The sequence below is a fragment of the Nerophis ophidion genome, linkage group LG06 (genome assembly GCF_033978795.1).
Source record: "Nerophis ophidion isolate RoL-2023_Sa linkage group LG06, RoL_Noph_v1.0, whole genome shotgun sequence".
Lineage (NCBI taxonomy): Eukaryota > Metazoa > Chordata > Actinopteri > Syngnathiformes > Syngnathidae > Nerophis > Nerophis ophidion.
In genome coordinates, this window is record NC_084616.1 from 1,158,181 (window position 1) to 1,180,129 (window position 21,949).

Consider the following 21,949-nt stretch of genomic DNA (forward strand, 5'->3'; position numbering starts at 1 on the left):
AGCACCACATGACTATGTAAGTCATAATGCTAGCACCACATATCTATGTAAGTCCTAATGCTAGCATCACATGTCTATGTAAGTCCTAATGCTAGCACCACGTCTATGTAAGTCCTAATGCTAGCATCACATGTCTATGTAAGTCCTAATGCTAGCACCACATGTCTATGTAAGTCCTGATGCTATCATCACATGTGTATGTAAGTCCTAATGCTAGCACCACATGTCTATGTAAGTCCTAATGCTAGCACCACATGTCTATGTAAGTCCTAATGCTAGCATCACATGTCTATGTAAGTCCCAATGCTAGCATCACATGTCTGTGTAAGTCCTAATGCTAGCACCACATGTCTATGTAAGTCCTAATGCTAGCACCACATGTCTATGTAAGTGCTAATGCTAGCACCACATGTCTATGTAAGTGCTAATGCTAGCACCACATGTCTATGTAAGTCCTAATGCTAGCACCACATGTCTATGTAAGTCCTAATGATAGCATCACATGTCTATGTAAGTCCTAATGCTAGCATCACATGTCTATGTAAGTCCTAATGCTAGCATCACATGTCTATGTAAGTCCGAATGCTAGCACCACATGTCTATGTAAGTCCTAATGCTAGGATCACATGTCTATGTAAGTCTTAATGCTAGCATCACATGTCTATGTAAGTCCTAATGCTAGCACCACATGGCTATGTTAGTCCTAATGCTAGCATCTCATATATGTATATATATAAATGTATATATATATACACACATACATATATATGTTTATACACATGCATATATATATATGTTTCTAAGTGGAGGGGCGTCATAAACAGTTTAAAGAAAAGGTGCTTGGAGCGGTGTCAGGTCTGCAGTGGCTGTCCAATAGATCAGGGAAACCGACACCTCTACGTCACATCCCATCACACACAGTGGAGATGTATTAGGCTTTTACTTGATAAGACCAAAGACAGCTTTTGTCTTGTCGCAGGGCAGCCTGAACTCATGGGAAAACAAAGTTGTGTGATGACTTGTATACAATTATAATTATTCTGACAGGTGTGTTTACCTTTTATCAAATGACTTTCTCTCAGTTCTCAGCATTGCCTCCAGTGAGAGTGGTCTTCTCCATCACCATGGAGGGAAGTGCCAGGAAGGTGATAACTGTGAGATCTGCCCTCATTCTGAAGAACCAGCTGGATGTTGCCATGGAGATCAGACTGGACAGCCCCTCTGCCCCTGACAGTACGACACTCACACATTCAAACATGCCACAGTGGAAACTCGCTCGAGGAACTTTCTTGCTTCTTCAACACGGTCTGTAAATGGAAATGTTTGTGTAGTCAATAAGAAGTCCACAAGAAACATGAATACAGTATTTTCCAGACTACAGCGATATATAAGCCACACCCACTAAATATGTTTTCCGGCATCTTAGTGGCACCAGACTATAAGTCGCAGATACATATGTTGTGAAATGTGTTCTATATTGGTAGAGTGGCCGTGCCAGCAACTTGAGGGTTCCAGGTTCGATTCCTGCTTCTGCCAACCTAGTCACTGCCGTTGTGTCCTTGGGCAAGACACTTGGCCCACCTGTCCTTGTGCCACCCACCCTGCTTTAAAAATATAACTTAAATATTGGCTTTCACTATGTAAAGCGTTTTGAGTCACTCGAGAAAAGCGCTATAGAAATATAATTCACTTCACTTATAGACACAAAAATATTTTGTAAATGTTTATTAAGTAATGATTGTTTTAGTTATATTGTAAAACTTACAAACGTTCTTGGAATGATGAATGAAAAAAAACATACTAGTAGAAACGCTACGGATGATCAAATGGAACGCCGATATTTACATACTTTCATTGTTTCCAAACGGTGTCTGTAACAGGGCAGTAAAACGGCTGATCAAACAAAACAGAAGTCCTCGTCATGACCCACTTGCTGCGCAAGCTAGCCTTCCAGTCAGCTAAACAGACTCAATAAATCCACGGTGACGTTTTGGTGAATTTACTGAGAAATTTGTGAAAGTGAAACAATACAAAAAGAATGCCGTTGCAAGTAGAAAAGGCTAACACAGACATTTGTATACATGTTAGCAAATTAGCTACAGTAATGCTAACAACGCTAGCTTCATTGCATTACTTTAGCACCTAGGAATATGCATGAAAACACGCCTACAGACATCACACATGGGACGCTTCAGTAAGTATGACTTGTTTTAGTTATATTGTAAAACTTACAAACGTTGCTTGGAATGAGGGATGAAAAAACACAAGTAGAAACGCTACGAATGAGCAAAAGCCGGAACGCTGGTTTAAAGCTCCAAACAGCAGGAAACACTTTAAAGGTTCACCCAGCACTTCTGTTCAAATGTAATAATCACTTATTCTTCTCTTCTCTGATACTTGACATTAGTTTTGGATGATACCACACATTTAGGTGTGGATCCAATACCAAGTAGTTCCAGGATCATACATTGGTCATATTCAAAGTCCTCATGTGTCCAGGGACATATTTACTGACTTTATAAACATTATATGAATTTGAAAAAAACCAAAGAAGATTTTGTGATGCTAAAAATTATCAACGTATTCATAGTAGTATCAACTAGATACACTCCTGTACTTGGTATCATCACAGTGGATGTCAGGTGTAGATCCACTCATGGTGTTTGTTTACATTGTGACAGTGGTGAGCTATTGTATCCTCCTAGGCTGTGTAGTGAAGCATGTTTAGCTATTCCTCATCCTCCAGTGATAATGCTACTTGTAAGAAACTTACTTTGTCACCATGCCAGGATTAGTGATATAGAAGTAGCTAAAACACTGTGGATGGATTTGAGGGTGTAACAGTGTTAGAACTTCACCTTTATCTTGACTTTTTACACCAAAATGCGTCCATTCTGCCTTTTCTGTCTACACACTGTGTCTGCTTGTAAGTACTCTGTGTGTGTGCGCTGCCCAACATGCTCCTCTGCTCGTAAAACCAGCAATGTTACGAAATGACCACGACGTGCCCGTTAAATAAATGGGGAAGCGGTACTTTTCAAATAGAGTATAGTACCCTTTTTGATTCATCGGTATCGCGATACTAACGTCCTCCAACCTCTGAGGACAAAGCTCCGAACTATGGTAGACCGGGCTTTCTGTTCCCAGTCTGTGGGACGCTCTCCCTGACCACATGAGGGCACCACAGACTGTGGATGCTTTTAAAAAAGGCTTAAAAACAGCCTGTTTTAGGTATGTGTGCTAGTTCTAGCTCAGGGGTCGGGAACCTTTTTGGCTGAGAGAGCCATACGAGCCAAATATTTTTTAAAGTATTTCCGTGAGAGCCATATTTTTTTTTTTTTTAAACATTGAATACAACTAAATGTGTGCATTTTTAAGAAAGACCAACATTTTTAGAGTTTAATAAGTCTCTTATTCTTTTTAATAACATTGTTATTCTGAGGCTAACCAACAATAAATGAAATAGTTCTTACCATTAATGCGACTTCTTGAACAGGTGCGGTAGAAACCAGATGGATGGATGAAAATGCATGAGAATGTTTTGTATTTTGAACGTTATTTTTGACACTGTTATTACCAGCGGAATTATTCATTACTTACCTTGTTAAGCAATGTCAGCTAAGATTTATCAGAGAGCCAGATGCAGTCATCAAAAGAGCCACATCTGGTCCTAGAGCCATAGGTTCCCTACCCCTGGTTTAGCTACTAGGCTGTTCTATTTTTAATTTAATTTTTTTTACTATTTTTTTTTACTTTTTGGGGACAGCTATTTGTGGTTCGAGCGTTGTTGTTGTTGTTGTTTTTTTTAAATGTACTGTTGCACATTGAGGTTGTTTGCTCAATGTAAAGTGCTTTTACAAATCAAATCTATTATCATTATTATTGTTAATGTTATTACTATTCTAGTACCGGTATACCATACAACCCTAGTTCGCACACAGATGCGTATTTGGCGCCATCTAAATGTTGGTAAACCGAAAAGTTAGTAAGTTTCGAGGGTTTTTTAGATGGAGGTTCCATTGTTTTGGGAAGATGAAAGTGTTCCAGAGACCAAAACGTGTCCTTGCCTCAACAGAACCTGTGGTGTTGCCTCCTATATTGCCTAACCAGGCCTTGGCGGTTCCACTCCACCTGACCTCATGGCGTCTACAGGCCCGGCCCAAGGGCCTGGGCCTGTTCTTCTGTAAAGTTCCCATCCACTGGACCAGTGTGGAGCGAGCCGGAGAGTTGAGCAGCAGCAGGAGGGATTGCCAGTCAGCAGACTTTGACCTCAAGCGGAACTTCAGGTACGGAAGCAGATCCTTCTTGTGGGCTTCCCCCTCATCTGGTTCCTCTGCAACTCCTTCAGGTTTTGCGTGGTCATCAAAAAAGAGCACTACCCTGACCAGCGGCCTGCCAAGAAGGTGTCCGGTACCACCAAGGAGATCTATCGCCAGCCGGGCCACACCATCTTTCTGTTGCCCACGGTGGTGCTGGCCAACCTGCTGCCCTGCGACATCAACTACTACGTGAAGGGAACCTCCGTCAAAGGCTCTCTGAAGCCCGGCAAAGAAGCCGTGCTTCATGCCATGGACACGTCCCAGAACATGGAACTAGGTCAGGGAAGGAACACCAACAAGTCACTGCTTTCTTCCCTGATTTCTCACATTTCAATGTTTTGATTGATTTAAACTTTTATCAGTAGATTGCACAGTACAGTACATATTATTAGTAGATTGCACAGTACAGTACATATTATTAGTAGATTGCACAGTACAGTACATATTATTAGTAGATTGCACAGTACAGTACATATTATTAGTAGATTGCACAGTACAGTACATATTATTAGTAGATTGCACAGTACAGTACATATTATTAGTAGATTGCACAGTACAGTACATATTATTAGTAGATTGCACAGTACAGTACATATTCCCTACAATTGACCACTAAATGCTAACACCCCAATAAGTTTTTCAACTTTTTCAAGTCGGGGTCCACCTTCTCTTTGTATTTGATTTATTCTTGTAAAAGACTAATGCAATGCCACACACAGATAGAAATAGTCAGCTAAACACTTAGAGTAGTCTTTCAAAATATTTGACTGATGGACACATGAATAGAAACAGGCTAGACCAGGGGTGTCAAACTCAAACACAGAGTGGACCAAAATTTAAAACTGAACAAAGCCGTGGGCCGAGGTTGAACAAATTAATCTTTTAATACATTTGAAAATAAAATAATGAATAAATCAACCATTCAGGCCATTTTACTGCTCAGTTAATGTCGGGGCTCAGGTGGGCAGGGTTTGTTGGTAGCGGGGAGGGGTGGTGTATATTGTAGCGGTCCGGAAGAGTTGGGGCTGCAAGGGGTTCTGGGTATTTGTTCTGTTGTGTTTATGTTGTGTTACGGTGCGGATGTTCTCCCGAAATGTGTTGGTCATTCTTGTTTGGTGTGGATTCACAGTGTGGCGCATATTTGTAACAGTGTTAAAGTTGTTTATATGGCCACCCTCAGTGTGAACTGTATGGCTGTTGATCAAGTATGCCTTCCATTTACTTACATGTGTGTAGAAGCCACATATATTACGTGACTGGGCCGGCACGCTGTTTGTGAGGAGGGAAAACAGACTTGACGACAGGTTGTAGGGGGACGCTGAAGGCAGTGCCTTTAAGGCACACCCCCAATATTGTTGTCCAGGTGGAATTCGGGAGAATGGTTGCACCGACAGATTTTCGGGAGGGGCACTGAAATTCGAGAGTCTCCCAGGAAATCGGTGAATGCGGTGTTAGAGCGGCACCACTGTATAACACCGGCGGGCCAGCTCTAATGTTCATTTGATATTGCCTCAAGGGCCAAATTTGGCCCGCGGGCCAGAGTTTGACACCTATGGGCTAGATCAGGGGTGCCCACACTTTTTCTGCAGGCGAGCTACTTTTCAATTGACCAACTCGAGGGGATCTACCTCATTTATATATATCATTTATATTTATTTATTTATGAAAGAGACATTTTTGTAAACAAGTTAAATGTGTTTAATGATAATACAAGCATGTTTAACACACATAGATGTCTTTCTTTCACAAAGACAAGAATATAAGTTGGTGTATTACCTGATTCTGATGACTTGCATTGATTGGAATCAGACAGTAGTGATGATAACGCCCACATTTTCAAATGGAGGAGAAAAAAAGTTGTCCTTTCTGTACAATACCACATGAAAGTGGTTGGTTTTTGGCAAGAAAAACATTGGCGGCAAATTCCGTAGCTTGCTTGATTGACATTCACGGCACCCGAGGGTCTTGTGAGATGACGCTGGCTGCTGCCAGTTCATTATTATGAAAAAATGACAGAGAGGAAGGCGAGAAACACTTTTTATTTCAACAGACTTCCGTCAAAACTCTAAAGGCCGACTGCACATTTCCTATCTTCACAATAAAAGCCCTGCTTCATGCTGCCTGCGCTAACAAAATAAGAGTCTCGGAAAGCTGGCGTGCACAAGTGATGTGCACGCCAGCTTTCTGAGGGATCGCTTGTGCACGCCAGTTTTCTGAGACTCTGTATTTAGTTAGCGCAAGCAGCATGAAGCAGGGCTTTTATTGTGAAGATAGGAAATGTGCAGTCGGCCTTTAGAGTTTTGACGGAAGGTACGGCGCGAGAGTCTGTTGAAATAAAAAGTGTTTCTCGCCTTCCTCTCGGTCATATTTTCATAATAATGATCTTGCAGCAGCCAGCGTCATCTCACAAGACCCTCCGGTACCGTGAATGTCATTTAAGTGACGTCTTGGTGAAGATTGATGATCACTCATTTTTAGGTCTACTTTTTTTAAAAGCCTGGCTGGAGATCGACTGACACACCCCCCGCGGTCGACTGGTAGCTCGCGATCGACGTAATGGGCACCCCTGGGCTAGATGAATAAATGAAGAGTCAATCAGCATGCTAACTCAAACTATAAGCTACGTTCTTGTAGAGGAAACTACACCTTTTCATTTACTATTTTCTACTTCAACTTTACACATCACAAAAAAGGTCCATTCGGATTGCTAACTTTGTTAGCATAAATGAGTGGGATTTAACATAGAGAAAATTAGCATCAGGGCTAACAGAGAAATATTTTGGGTTCATTATGTTGGTACATAAACCTAGCTAGCTAGAGATATTGGCCCCAAAATCATGTAAGAAGTAGAGGAACAGCTAGTCTGCTGGAGTAGTCTACAGTCATACAGTAACAAGTAATTACACATCTATTACACTTCAATACCATACATCAAATATATTTACCCCAGTAATATCATCAACACTTACCTGTCCTTCAGCTCAAATACTAGTGTGGCCTCAATAGTCCTGCTGTAGTGTGTAGCATGCTGACAATTATCCCAGCATGTGATGGAGGAATGCACAGTGCAGGGTTGAAATTCTACTGAATTTGCATGAAATCAGTTTGTTTTAGCTAATAATCATGCTGCAAGATCTAGCATGTTGCATTCAATGTTTAGTCCCATTCATTTGCTGCAAGATCTAGCATGTTGCATTCAATGTTTAGTCCCATTCATTTGCTGCAAGATCTAACATGTTGCATTCAATGTTTAGTCCCATTCATTTGCTGCAAGATCTAGCATGTTGCATTCAATGTTTAGTCCCATTCATTTGCTGCAAGATCTAGCATGTTGCATTCAATGTTTAGTCCCATTCATTTGCTGCAAGATCTAACATGTTGCATTCAATGTTTAGTCCCATTCATTTGCTGCAAGATCTAGCATGTTGCATTCAATGTTTAGTCCCATTCATTTGCTGCAAGATCTAGCATGTTGCATTCAATGTTTAGTCCCGTTCATTTGCTGCAAGATCTAGCATGTTGCATTCAATGTTTAGTCCCATTCATTTGCTGCAAGATCTAGCATGTTGCATTCAATGTTTAGTCCCATTCATTTGCTGCAAGATCTAGCATGTTGCATTCAATGTTTAGTCTCATTCATTTGCTGCAAGATCTAGCATGTTGCATTCAATGTTTAGTCCCATTCATTTGCTGCAAGATCTAGCATGTTGCATTCAATGTTTAGTCCCATTCATTTGCTGCAAGAACTAGCATGTTGCATTCAATGTTTAGTCCCATTCATTTGCTGCAAGATCTAGCATGTTGCATTCAATGTTTAGTCCCATTCATTTGCTGCAAGATCTAGCATGTTGCATTCAATGTTTAGTCCCATTCATTTGCTGCAAGATCTAGCATGTTGCATTCAATGTTTAGTCCCATTCATTTGCTGCAAGATCTAGCGTGTTGCATTCAATGTTTAGTCCCATTCATTTGCTGCAAGATCTAGCATGTTGCATTCAATGTTTAGTCCCTTTAATTCCCATGGATAGTTTCCAGCTTTGAATATTCCTGGAACCTTTTTCAGGTGTGCTGTTTGAGAACTTCCCGCTGTGCAAAGAGCTGCTCATTCCCCCGGGAACCCAGAACTATGTGGTCCGGATGAGGCTGTACGACACCAACAAGCGTCTGCTCTGCCTCACCATCCGCATCATTCTGCGGGCCCAGGGGGCGCTGAAGATCCTCATCTCTGCCCCCTATTGGCTGATCAACAAGACAGGTTGGACCCAACACCCTTTGGAAGTGGACTTGGTCACTTGTTAAAACCTGGTCTTTTTTTTTTAGGCCTTCCCTTAATTTTCAGACAAGACAACGGCAAAGTGGATGCTGCAGGCCAGTTTGATGAGCATGAACTGGCCCGAAGTCTCAGCCCGTTACTCTTCTGCTACACCGACAAGGAGCAGCCGGCTATGTAAGTTAGTACCAGTGTCTAAACCAGGCTATATAAGTTAGTACCAGTGTCTAAACCAGGCTATGTAAGTTAGTACCAGTGTCTAAACCAGGCTATATAAGTTAGTACCAGTGTCTAAACCAGGCTATGTAAGTTAGCACCAGTGTCTAAACCAGGCTATATAAGTTAGTACCAGTGTCTAAACCAGGCTATGTAAGTTAGTACCAGTGTCTAAACCAGGCTATATAAGTTAGTACCAGTGTCTAAACCAGGCTATGTAAGTTAGTACCAGTGCCTAAACCAGGCTATGTAAGTTAGTACCAGTGTCTAAACCAGGCTATATAAGTTAGTACCAGTGTCTAAACCAGGCTATATAAGTTAGTACCAGTGTCTAAACCAGGCTATGTAAGTTAGTACCAGTGTCTAAACCAGGCTATGTAAGTTAGTACCAGTGCCTAAACCAGGCTATGTAAGTTAGTACCAGTGTCTAAACCAGGCTATGTAAGTTAGTACCAGTGTCTAAACCAGGCTATGTAAGTTAGTACCAGTGTCTAAACCAGGATATATAAGTTAGTACCAGTGTCTAAACCAGGCTATATAAGTTAGTACCAGTGTCTAAACCAGGATATATAAGTTAGTACCAGTGTCTAAACCAGGCTATATAAGTTAGTATCAGTGTCTAAACCAGGCTATGTAAGCTAGTACCAGTGTCTAAACCAGGTTATATAAGTTAGCACCAGTGTCTAAACCAGGCTATATAAGTTAGTACCAGTGTCTAAACCAGGATATATAAGTTAGTACCAGTGTCTAAACCAGGCTATATAAGTTAGTACCAGTGTCTAAACCAGGATATATAAGTTAGTACCAGTGTCTAAACCAGGCTATATAAGTTAGTACCAGTGTCTAAACCAGGCTATGTAAGTTAGTACCAGTGCCTGAACCAGGCTATGTAAGTTAGTACCAGTGTCTAAACCAGGCTATATAAGTTAGTACCAGTGTCTAAACCAGGCTATATAAGTTAGTACCAGTGCCTGAACCAGGCTATGTAAGTTAGTACCAGTGCCTGAACCAGGCTATGTAAGTTAGTACCAGTGTCTAAACCAGGCTATGTAAGTTAGTACCAGTGTCTAAACCAGGCTATATAAGTTAGTACCAGTGTCTAAACCAGGCTATGTAAGTTAGTACCAGTGCCTAAACCAGGCTATGTAAGTTAGTACCAGTGTCTAAACCAGGCTATGTAAGTTAGTACCAGTGTCTAAACCAGGCTATGTAAGTTAGTACCAGTGCCTAAACCAGGCTATGTAAGTTAGTACCAGTGTCTAAACCAGGCTATGTAAGTTAGTACCAGTGTCTAAACCAGGCTATGTAAGTTAGTACCAGTGTCTAAACCAGGATATATAAGTTAGTACCAGTGTCTAAACCAGGCTATATAAGTTAGTACCAGTGTCTAAACCAGGATATATAAGTTAGTACCAGTGTCTAAACCAGGCTATATAAGTTAGTATCAGTGTCTAAACCAGGCTATGTAAGCTAGTACCAGTGTCTAAACCAGGTTATATAAGTTAGCACCAGTGTCTAAACCAGGCTATATAAGTTAGTACCAGTGTCTAAACCAGGATATATAAGTTAGTACCAGTGTCTAAACCAGGCTATATAAGTCAGTACCAGTGTCTAAACCAGGATATATAAGTTAGTACCAGTGTCTAAACCAGGCTATATAAGTTAGTACCAGTGTCTAAACCAGGCTATGTAAGTTAGTACCAGTGCCTGAACCAGGCTATGTAAGTTAGTACCAGTGTCTAAACCAGGCTATATAAGTTAGTACCAGTGTCTAAACCAGGCTATATAAGTTAGTACCAGTGCCTGAACCAGGCTATGTAAGTTAGTACCAGTGCCTGAACCAGGCTATGTAAGTTAGTACCAGTGTCTAAACCAGGCTATATAAGTTAGTACCAGTGTCTAAACCAGGCTATATAAGTTAGTACCAGTGCCTGAACCAGGCTATGTAAGTTAGTACCAGTGCCTAAACCAGGCTATGTAAGTTAGTACCAGTGCCTAAACCAGGCTATTGAAGTTAGTACCAGTACCTAAACCAGGGCCGTCCACTAGGTGTTATGGCCACTGGCAACAGTGTGGCCAGTTTTTAATCGTAAAATCCATTGTTGTTGTTTTTACAGAGTATTACTGTAACTAGGGGAAAAAAACGGTACTATGTTTTTTAACAGTAAAATTCTGCTGACTAAGCAGACCGTTTTTTTTTGTTTTTTTTATCATAAAATCTATTGCCATTTTTACAATGTCTAATTTAATGAAATCATAAGTCAATCAGATATTTATTTTACATTTTAAAAAAGAAGTTTGGAGGAGGGGGAAAAAAAAAAATCTCAGCCCGGCTGCCTTATCGAGAAATGTGGCTTCCCACGGAGACACTGGCGGTCACCACACCCCTCCGACTTTCAGGTACGACCATATAATCTCACTAAAACACTAGTAACACAATAAGCAGATAAGGGATTTTCCGGAATTATCCTAGTAAATGTGTCTAATAACATCTGAATCGCTCCCACTGTTCTGGCCTTTTTTTATTTTTTAAAATATTTTTTCTAGTCTTTCACTCTCACTTTCCTCATCCACAAATCTTTCCCCCTCGCTCAAATTAATGGGGAAACTGTCGCTTTCTCGGTCCGAATCGCTCTCACTGCTGGTGGCCATGATTGTAAACAATGTTCAGATGTGAGGAGCTCCACAACCCGTGACATCACGCGCACATCGTCTGCTACTTCCGGTACAGGCAAGGCTTTTTTTTATTAGCGACCAAATGTTGCCAACTTTATCGTGGATGTTCTCTACTAAATCCTTTCAGCAAAAATATGGCAACATTGCGAAATGATGAAGTATGACACATAGAATGGAGCTGCTATCCCCGTTTAAATAAGAACATCTCATTTCAGTAGGACTTTAATATTGAATAAAATTGCATGCAGTACATGTCTTTGTTCTGTCAAAATGAAAAGAACAAATCCATTGAGTAAGAAAAGGTCAAGGGTCCAGTAAATGATGTGACAGGCCAGACCTGGCCCCCCAGGCCCCGACTTTGACACCTGCAGCCTGAAGTCTACCCTGGAGACAAAAACCAAGCTCATCATTTTGGGAACGTTTCCTTTCCTCCTCTCTAAAACCCAGGTGTACTATGCGGGTCGGGAAGGGGATCCATCCAGACGGCGTTCCAGGCTGGTGCCAAGGTTTCTCCCTGGATGGAGGAAGTGGAGTCCGGGCCGTGAAGGTCATCCAGCATGGTAACAGGCCTGGCCTCATCTACAACATTGGTAAGTACTCCCGCCATTATCGCCAAGTAGGTACTCATTTCAGGACTTACGAACTCATTTGGTTCTTGAACAAGGTTCATAAATAGAAGTTTGCATTGCGAAGCAGATTTCTCTATTAGAAACAAAGTAAGTATGAATAATGGGTTCCAGTTTATATTTTACTTCAGGTGTGTACACTTCATACACGATCAAGTGTTATGCAGTACTGTGTGTCAAGAAAACATAACAAGGAGGTGAGAGATCAACAATCTCTTAATGAACTAGCTACAAAAACAACAACAAGATGCTGTCCTTTGTCTGCGCTGCTTTGCCAACACAGAAGTCCCTTTGGTGCCCTCACAAACAATCAGAAATACAATCATTCTTAACTTTAACAAGCATTTTGCTACAATAACTAACATTTAAAAAAGGACAATCTACTTACATTAACAATGTTAAAGGAAAGGAGGAGACGGAGGGAGAGAAGAAAGGGGTCAGGGGGAGGGGCCGTGTGTGCGCGTTTGAAAGAGTCGCTGCTGAAGGAAAGAGAGTCTTCTCCGCTGTGAAATAAGTCGGCTTTGGCATTCTTTCCCAGAAAAGTGCGGTCTCATCACAGGTAAAACTTACGGGGAGACGTGCAGGAAAAAGAATCAAAATAAGAGCGCTGACAGGAAATAAAACCCAAACAGAGGAAAAACTAAAACATAACCAAAGTGTCAGTGAGAAGCCGGACAGATTCATCTTTTCTCCGATGGTGAGCAGCTTCCTGCGGGTTCTCTGCCAGCAGCCTGAGAAGGAGGATTGGTCTTGTTGTGTTCAGACCAGATGTTCCTCCGAGGGAATTTAAGTTGCTGGTCAATCCCAAGTTCTTTTGATGACACATAAACTGATTTTAAATGAACACCCAGAACAGAATAGGTATTTTGCAATTTATTCCAAAGTTTTGGAGAGACCAACCTAAAAAACAACACATTCAATTTGTATCGCCTAGTTGATCTGACAAACCCTACGGAGGCGCTCTCTTCCCCACTATCTCCCCCACACCCACCGGAACGAATCCACATATCTGTTCTTCTTCTAAGTCTAGGACAGGGAGAGATAAGAAGGGAGTTATGGCTAGTCCTCACATTCCTACAGCTTCAAGGTTAACACATGCAGTTTCCTTAGCAGACAACCATAAAGAGCACAAATGGAAAAACACTAGCTGTTTTCAAGTATGACTATGGAAATAAGAAATAACTCTTGTAGATATGTAGATATCTGTCTCCGTCAATCTCCATGTCGCGTGGGCCTAGACTTCATTCCTTTGGCAAATACATCTTATAAAAAGACTTTTTCACAATTTCCCTGATGACATTTTCAACACGCACACGTCCATCTCGCTGCATGTTTAGTCCCGCTCTGACTGAAGCGCCTTACCTGAACAGGTATCAGTGTGCGGAACGGAAAGGGACGCTACCGAGACACTCACATTGTGACCTTTGCCCCCCGCTACTTGCTGGACAACAGCTCCTCACACAAGCTGGCTTTTGCTCAGCGGGAGTTTGCCCGGGGAAAGGTAAGCAATGACCCGCCATGTGTGGTCTTTACTTGAAGTCAAGAAAGGGCTTCTTTACACTCTGAGGTGACACGGTGGTTCTACTGTAAATCCATGTTCTGGGTTTCTTCCCAGGGGACTGCCAACCCCGAGGGTTACATCTCCACCCTGCCGGGCTCCAGCGTGGTCTTCCACTGGCCCAGGAATGACTATGACCAGTTGCTGTGTGTGCGCCTGATGGACTCCCCCACCTGCACCTGGTCAGGAGGCTTTGAGGTCAACAAACCAAAGTCCTTTCACGTCAACATGAGGTGAGGAACAGTCGTCCCCGACCCTCCCATTGACGTCCATGCAGGGACTGATGGTCCAGTCAATCTTTCTTGGAAAAGGGACACCATGGGGAATTGCTTCTTCCTGCGGACGGAGATCACCATTAAGGGAGCCACCTACCAGGTCTCCTTCACTGACACTGACCAACTGCCCCCACCTTTCCGTATCCACAACATCTCTGAGGTACGCATGCTTTTAGGCAGGGGTGTCAACTTTGGGACTGGGGGGACGCATTGAGCTCATAACCTCTAGCTGGTGGCCAAAGTAACTTTATATATATATATATATATATATATGTTTGGGGTTGTGGGAAAAAATTGATTCGAATTCTCATTTTTAAAAATATACCATAACAATGCAATCCAATTCCAAAAGCAAAGCAGACCCAGCAACACTCAGAACTGCAATAAACAGAGCAATTGAGAGGAGACACAAACACCACACAGAACAAACCGAAAGTAGTGAAACAAAAATGAATATTATCAGCAACAGTATCAATATTAGTTATCATTTCAGCATAGCAGTGATTAAAAATCCCTCATTGACATTATCATTAGACATTTATAAAAATAATCAAAAAGAACAATAGTGTCACAGTGGCTTACACTTGCATGGCATCTCATAAGCTGGACAACACACTGTGTCCAATGTTTGCACAAAGATAAAATAAGGCATATTTTTGGTTTGTTTAATAGTTAAAACTAATTTACATTATTGCAATCAGTTGATAAAACATTGTCCTTTACAATTATAAAAGCTTTTTTTTTTTAAATCTACTACTCTGCTAGCATGTCAGCAGACTGGGGTAGATCCTGCTGAAATCTATGTATTGAATGAATACACAATCCTTTTGGATTGGAAAAATATCGTTTTTGAATCGAGAATCGCGTTGAATCGAAAAAAATCGTTATATAATCGAATTGATACCCCAATAATCGATATTGAATCGAATCGTGGGACACCCAAAGATATATATATATATATATATACTGTACATACGTGGATGGATGTTAGCTGCTAGCTAGCTAGTCATGTCTTAAAGCACCTCTTCCTGAGGGTGTTTCAGTGTTATAACTGTCAGGTTCAAACACCGATGACATCTATTAGACAAGACAAGAAGCAAAGGAAATTAAACAGAGACAGGATTCAATTTAGCTCAATAAGGAGAGTGTGGGCTTCACGGTGGCAGAGGGGTTAGTGCGTCTGCCTCACAATACAAAAGGTCCTGAGTAGTCAGGGTTCAATCCCGGGCTTGGGATCTTTCTGTGTTGAGTTTGCATGTTCTCCCCGTGAATGCGTGGGTTCCCTCCGGGTACTCCGGCTTCCTCCCACTTCCAAAGACATGCACCTGGGGGTAGGCCCCTCCCACCTCCAAAGACATGCACCTGGGGGTAGGCCCCTCCCACCTCCAAAGACATGCACCTGGGGGTAGGCCCCTCCCACCTCCAAAGACATGCACCTGGGGATAGGCCCCTCCCACCTCCAAAGACATGCACCTGGGAATAGAACCCTCCCACCTCCAAATACATGCACCTGAGGATAGGCCCCTCCCACCTCCAAAGACATGCACCTGGGGATAGGCCCCTCCCACCTCCAAAGACATGCACCTGGGAATAGAACCCTCCCACCTCCAAATACATGCACCTGAGGATAGGCCCCTCCCACTTCCTAAGACATGCACCTGGGAATAGAACCCTCCCACTTCCAAAGACATGCACCTGGGGGTAGGCCCCTCCCACCTCCAAAGACATGCACCTGGGAATAGAACCCTCCCACCTCCAAAGACATGCACCTGAGGATAGGCCCCTCCCACTTCCTAAGACATGCACCTGGGAATAGAACCCTCCCACTTCCAAAGACATGCACCTGGGGATAGGCCCCTCCCACCTCCAAAGACATGCACCTGGGGGTAGGCCCCTCCCACCTCCAAAGACATGCACCTGGGGGTAGGCCCCTCCCACCTCCAAAGACATGCACCTGGGGATAGGTTGATTGGCAACACTAAATGGTCCCTAGTGTGTGAATGTTGTCTATCTGTGTTGGCCCTGTGATGAGGTGGCTACTTGTCCAGGGTGTACACCCCTTCCGCCCGATTGTAGCTGAGATAGGCACCAGCGCCCCCCACCCCCTCAAAGGGAATAAGCGGTAGAAAATGGATGGATGGATGGATGGACAGCGTGTGCACTTGTACCCTCGTACAATGTCGCCCCGCCGCCCTGAGGAGGGAGCTCCCAGCCTCCTTGTTTATTTGGGCATTTCCTGATTACATGGCTGCAGCTGTTTCTAAGGGGAGGGTGGTCATAAACAGCTGCTGCACTCAGTCATAAACAGTTTAAAGAAAAGGTGCCTGGAGCGGTGTCAGGTTCTGCTCCCTCTCTGTTTTGTAAAGCTCGGGTCATGACAATTTCTTCTTTTGGCTGTCCAATAGATCAGGGAAACCGACACCTCCACGTCGCATCCCATCGCACACAGTGGAAGTTTACAAGCCTTTTGCTTGATAAGGACGAAGACAGCTTTTATCTTCTCGCAGGTCAACCTGAACTCATGGGAAAACAATACAATTATTCTGACAATCACTTCACCCTTAGTCTCTGTGTGTGTGTGTGTGTGTGTGTGTGTGTGTGTGTGTGTGTGTGTGTGTGTGCGTGCGTGCGTGCGTGCGTGCGTGCGTGCGTGCGTGCGTGCGTGCGTGCGTGCGTGCGTGCGTGCGTGCGTGCGTGCGTGCGTGCGTGCGTGCGTGCGTGCGTGCGTGCGTGCGTGCGTGCGTGCGTGCGTGCGTGCGTGCGTGCGTGCGTGCGTGCGTGCGTGCGTGCGTGCGTGCGTGCGTGCGTGCGTGCGTGCGTGCGTGCGTGCGTGCGTGCGTGCGTGCGTGCGTGCGTGCGTGCGCGCTTCCATGACAGAAAAAAATGGGGAAGTGTTACTTTTCAAACAAAGTATAGGAGCGTTTTTTATTCATTAGTACGTCCATACTACACTAGTACCACTATATTGAACAACCTTAGTCCTTCTGGTATCATGAGTCCAATTTAAGGATAGTCCCAGCAGTGTCCGACACGTCCAGATGTGTCCTGTCTTGGAACATCCTGACGACACACTTCACTTACTCAACTGGCCTGGCTGGAAGTGGAGTCAGACTCTTCTCAGTCAACCATTCCAAGACTCTCATACCTGTTTTTTTTTTTCTTTCAACCCCTTCAGGTTCCGATCCAGTTCTGGCAGCACGGCGTGGTGGACATCAAGCTGCACACCGAGGTGAAGGCCGACTCAGAACTGGACTACGCCTGTGACGAACCAACACTGCCGCCGTACCTGACTCTCACCGTGAAAGGTGCCGGGTCTTCGGAGGTCACGGCTGACATGAACTTCTTCCGAGAATACAACAAGCTCTACTACGAGAACTTCATCTACATCGCAGCCACCCACACCTTCTCACAGTAGGCATCTTCCACACACTTGGGAATGTTCTCAGCATGTAACCAGCAAGCTGCTTTTCTCTTCTGTGACGCAGGAGCGCTGGCAGGAGACGAGTTGGCAAGAAACATCTGGTAACTTGTGCTGAGTTGGTTCTTGATGTGGACACCAAGACACAGAGGGTCATCTTGAAGAAGAAGGTATTCTCACCAGATTCCCAAGTAGTGTATTCATCAACATTTTCACACTTATTGTGCAGAAAATAATGAAGTATGCACTTACTGACTGTTAATAATTGGTTATATTGGGGTAGACAGCTGTAGAGAATGATGTCATACACATCAGTCTGATAACATTAAAAAAAGTAGCTTCAGTAACCGATACACTTTTTATTTTATTCCTAAGCTCCAATAAGGCTGGGCGATACGGCTGAAAACTGTTATTGTTATTCATATTTTCTATGACCTATGTGAAATAAGGAGCAGGAGAAACATGAAATGTAAACATTATTAGAAATCTAACCTTCCTCTAAGTCAGTGGTCCCCAACCTTTTTGTATCCGCGGACCGGTCTACGCTTAATAATTTGTCCCGCGGCCCTGGGGGGGGGGGTGGTTAGGTTGGGTCCTTATTTTATTTTTATTTTTTCTTCTTTGTCATAAAAAGGGACGTTTTTGTCATGAAAAAGGGAGGTTTTTGCACTAATTGTAAGTGTATATTGTGTTTTTTTATATTGATTTAATTAAGAAAATATATATTTTTTATTTTCTTTTTTTCTTTTCTAAAAAATTCTTCCGCGGCCCGGTGGTTGGGGACCACTGCTCTACTTAACGGCTGTGTTACATGAATTTGCCCTATATTATTCTTATTTAACTATGAAAATTATTGTTTTAATGCAAAAATTATTTAATATTATTATTATATTGGGAGATATCGATATTGACATTTTCTATGACCTATGGAAAATAAGGAAAGTATATTATATTTGAAATGTAATCTTCCTCTGATTAACGGCTGTGTAACATGAATTTGCCTTCTTATTCTTATTTAATTATAAAAATTATTTTTTTAATGCAATAATTATTTAATATTATTATTATATGGGGAGATGTCGATATTGACCTTTTCTATGGAAAATAAGTAAAATATATTATATTTGAAATGTAACTTCCTCTGATCATAATCTCTTTTCTATCAAGTCAGAAAGGAAAGCATGAATTTCCAAGTAAACAAAATAGTAAAATCACATTGAACACTTAACAGTAAGCTCTTAAAAATCATGAATATTTAAGAAATGCTTGATAAAGTGTAAGAAAATAGTGCAAAGTGTGAAAATGTAAACAGAGAAACCTGAGAAGAACAATTTTCTGTAGGTTTAGTGCCAGGAAATAACGGCTGTGTAACATGAATTTGCCCTCTTATTCTTATTTAACTATGAACATTTTTTTTTTTTTTTGCAATAATTGTGTAATATTATTATTAAATCGTGAGATATCAATATTTATTGACATGTTTTATGACCTATTGAAAATAAGGAAAATATATTATATTTGAAATGTAACTTCCTCTCATTATAATCCCCTCAGCTATCAAGGCAGAATTTCCAAGTAAAGACAATTTTAAAATCATGTTGAACACTCAACAATAAGCTCTTAAAAATCATGAATATTTAAGAAATGCTTCATAAATTGTTAGAAAATAGTGCAAAGTGTGAAAATGTAAAGAAGTATTTTCTGCAGGTTTAGTGGCAGGAAGTCCCAGCTGTGCTCTAAAGGGTGAGCGCGGCTAAGGTGGTGTGGTGTTAGCGCTCTTGCCTTGCATCATGTACACACCACATTGGTCTGACTACGGTCCCTTTGAAAACATCCAATAAAGGTCTATACTGTTCGAGTGGGAATTCTGCATCCCCAATTGGTTTGGATGCTTACACTTGGCATGTAGCTTCAAACAATGGAAAAAGAACATAAAGCATCTAACTGCCAAGAAAGAGTGAAATAGGGCCTGGAACATCAGGGTACAGTTCCTGTGGTGCATGAACCATCTAAACTTGGGTCCATCTTTTGTTCTTGATGTTTGATTGATGTCCACCTTGTGAAATCCAGTTGAAGGTCACACTGGTATTTAAGGACAAGACAAGCGGGACTTGACTAATCATCTCGTCTAATGCCTATCTTTACACTGGTATTTAAGGACAAGACAAACAGGACTTGACTAATCATCTCGTCTAATGCCTATCTTTACACTGGTATTTAAGGACAAGACAAACAGGACTTGACTAATCTTGTCTAATGCCTATCTTTACACTGGTATTTAAGGACAAGACAAGCAGGACTTGACTAACCATCTTGTCTAATGCCTATCTTTACACTGGTATTTAAGGACAAGACAAACAGGACTTGACTAATCTTGTCTAATGCCTATCTTTACACTGGTATTTAAGGACAAGACAAGCAGGACTTGACTAACCATCTTGTCTAATGCCTATCTTTACACTGGTATTTAAGGACAAGACAAGCAGGACTTGACTAATCCTCTCGTCTAATGCCTATCTTTACACTGGTATTTAAGGACAAGACAAGCAGGACTTGACTAATCCTCTTGTCTAATGCCTATCTTTACACTGGTATTTAAGGACAAGACAAGCAGGACTTGACTAATCCTCTCGTCTAATGCCTATCTTTACACTGGTATTTAAGGACAAGACAAGCAGGACTTGACTAATCTTGTCTAATGCCTATCTTCACACTGGTATTTAAGGACAAGACAAGCAGGACTTGACTAATCTTGTCTAATGCCTATCTTCACACTGGTATTTAAGGACAAGACAAACAGGACTTGACTAATCTTGTCTAATGCCTATCTTTACACTGGTATTTAAGGACAAGACAAACAGGACTTGACTAATCTTGTCTAATGCCTATCTTTACACTGGTATTTAAGGACAAGACAAGCAGGACTTGACTAATCCTCTCGTCTAATGCCTATCTTTACACTGGTATTTAAGGACAAGACAAGCAGGACTTGACTAACCATCTCGTCTAATGCCTATCTTTACACTGGTATTTAAGGACAAGACAAGCAGGACTTGACTAATCTTGTCTAATGCCTATCTTTACACTGGTATTTAAGGACAAGACAAGCAGGACTTGACTAATCCTCTCGTCTAATGCCTATCTTTACACTGGTATTTAAGGACAAGAAAACAGGACTTGACTAATCTTGTCTAATGCCTATCTTTACACTGGTATTTAAGGACAAGACAAGCAGGACTTGACTAACCATCTTGTCTAATGCCTATCTTTACACTGGTATTTAAGGACAAGACAAGCAGGACTTGACTAACCATCTCGTCTAATGCCTATCTTTACACTGGTATTTAAGGACAAGACAAGCAGGACTTGACTAATCTTGTCTAATGCCTATCTTTACACTGGTATTTAAGGACAAGACAAGCAGGACTTGACTAATCCTCTCGTCTAATGCCTATCTTTACACTGGTATTTAAGGACAAGAAAACAGGACTTGACTAATCTTGTCTAATGCCTATCTTTACACTGGTATTTAAGGACAAGACAAGCAGGACTTGACTAATCTTGTCTAATGCCTATCTTTACACTGGTATTTAAGGACAAGAAAACAGGACTTGACTAATCTTGTCTAATGCCTATCTTTACACTGGTATTTAAGGACAAGACAAGCAGGACTTGACTAATCTTGTCTAATGCCTATCTTTACACTGGTATTTAAGGACAAGACAAGCAGGACTTGACTAATCTTGTCTAATGCCTATCTTTACACTGGTATTTAAGGACAAGACAAACAGGACTTGACTAATCTCGTCTAATGCCTATCTTTACACTGGTATTTAAGGACAAGACAAGCAGGACTTGACTAATCTTGTCTAATGCCTATCTTTACACTGGTATTTAAGGACAAGAAAACAGGACTTGACTAATCTTGTCTAATGCCTATCTTTACACTGGTATTTAAGGACAAGAAAACAGGACTTGACTAATCTTGTCTAATGCCTATCTTTACACTGGTATTTAAGGACAAGAAAACAGGACTTGACTAATCTTGTCTAATGCCTATCTTTACACTGGTATTTAAGGACAAGACAAGCAGGACTTGACTAATCTTGTCTAATGCCTATCTTTACACTGGTATTTAAGGACAAGACAAGCAGGACTTGACTAATCCTCTCGTCTAATGCCTATCTTTACACTGGTATTTAAGGACAAGAAAACAGGACTTGACTAATCTTGTCTAATGCCTATCTTTACACTGGTATTTAAGGACAAGACAAGCAGGACTTGACTAATCTTGTCTAATGCCTATCTTTACACTGGTATTTAAGGACAAGACAAACAGGACTTGACTAATCTCGTCTAATGCCTATCTTTACACTGGTATTTAAGGACAAGACAAGCAGGACTTGACTAATCTTGTCTAATGCCTATCTTTACACTGGTATTTAAGGACAAGACAAGCAGGACTTGACTAATCCTCTCGTCTAATGCCTATCTTTACACTGGTATTTAAGGACAAGAAAACAGGACTTGACTAATCTTGTCTAATGCCTATCTTTACACTGGTATTTAAGGACAAGACAAGCAGGACTTG

The 21,949-nt window shown here is 41.8% G+C and overlaps 1 protein-coding gene across 1 annotated transcript in view; it reads left to right on the forward strand.

Annotated features, from left to right (window-relative positions):
* The window catches only part of LOC133553969 (intermembrane lipid transfer protein VPS13D-like), a 172,781-nt gene that overhangs the window by 70,903 nt on the left and 79,929 nt on the right, over window positions 1-21,949 (forward strand). The window contains exons 22-32 of the mRNA XM_061902291.1: window positions 1,083-1,233; window positions 4,076-4,286; window positions 4,349-4,596; window positions 8,383-8,574; window positions 8,640-8,766; window positions 11,929-12,071; window positions 13,478-13,608; window positions 13,723-13,898; window positions 13,977-14,100; window positions 17,116-17,351; window positions 17,426-17,528. Of these exons, the coding sequence (XP_061758275.1) occupies window positions 1,083-1,233; window positions 4,076-4,286; window positions 4,349-4,596; window positions 8,383-8,574; window positions 8,640-8,766; window positions 11,929-12,071; window positions 13,478-13,608; window positions 13,723-13,898; window positions 13,977-14,100; window positions 17,116-17,351; window positions 17,426-17,528 (1,842 nt within the window). The remainder of the gene's footprint in view (window positions 1-1,082; window positions 1,234-4,075; window positions 4,287-4,348; window positions 4,597-8,382; window positions 8,575-8,639; window positions 8,767-11,928; window positions 12,072-13,477; window positions 13,609-13,722; window positions 13,899-13,976; window positions 14,101-17,115; window positions 17,352-17,425; window positions 17,529-21,949) is intronic.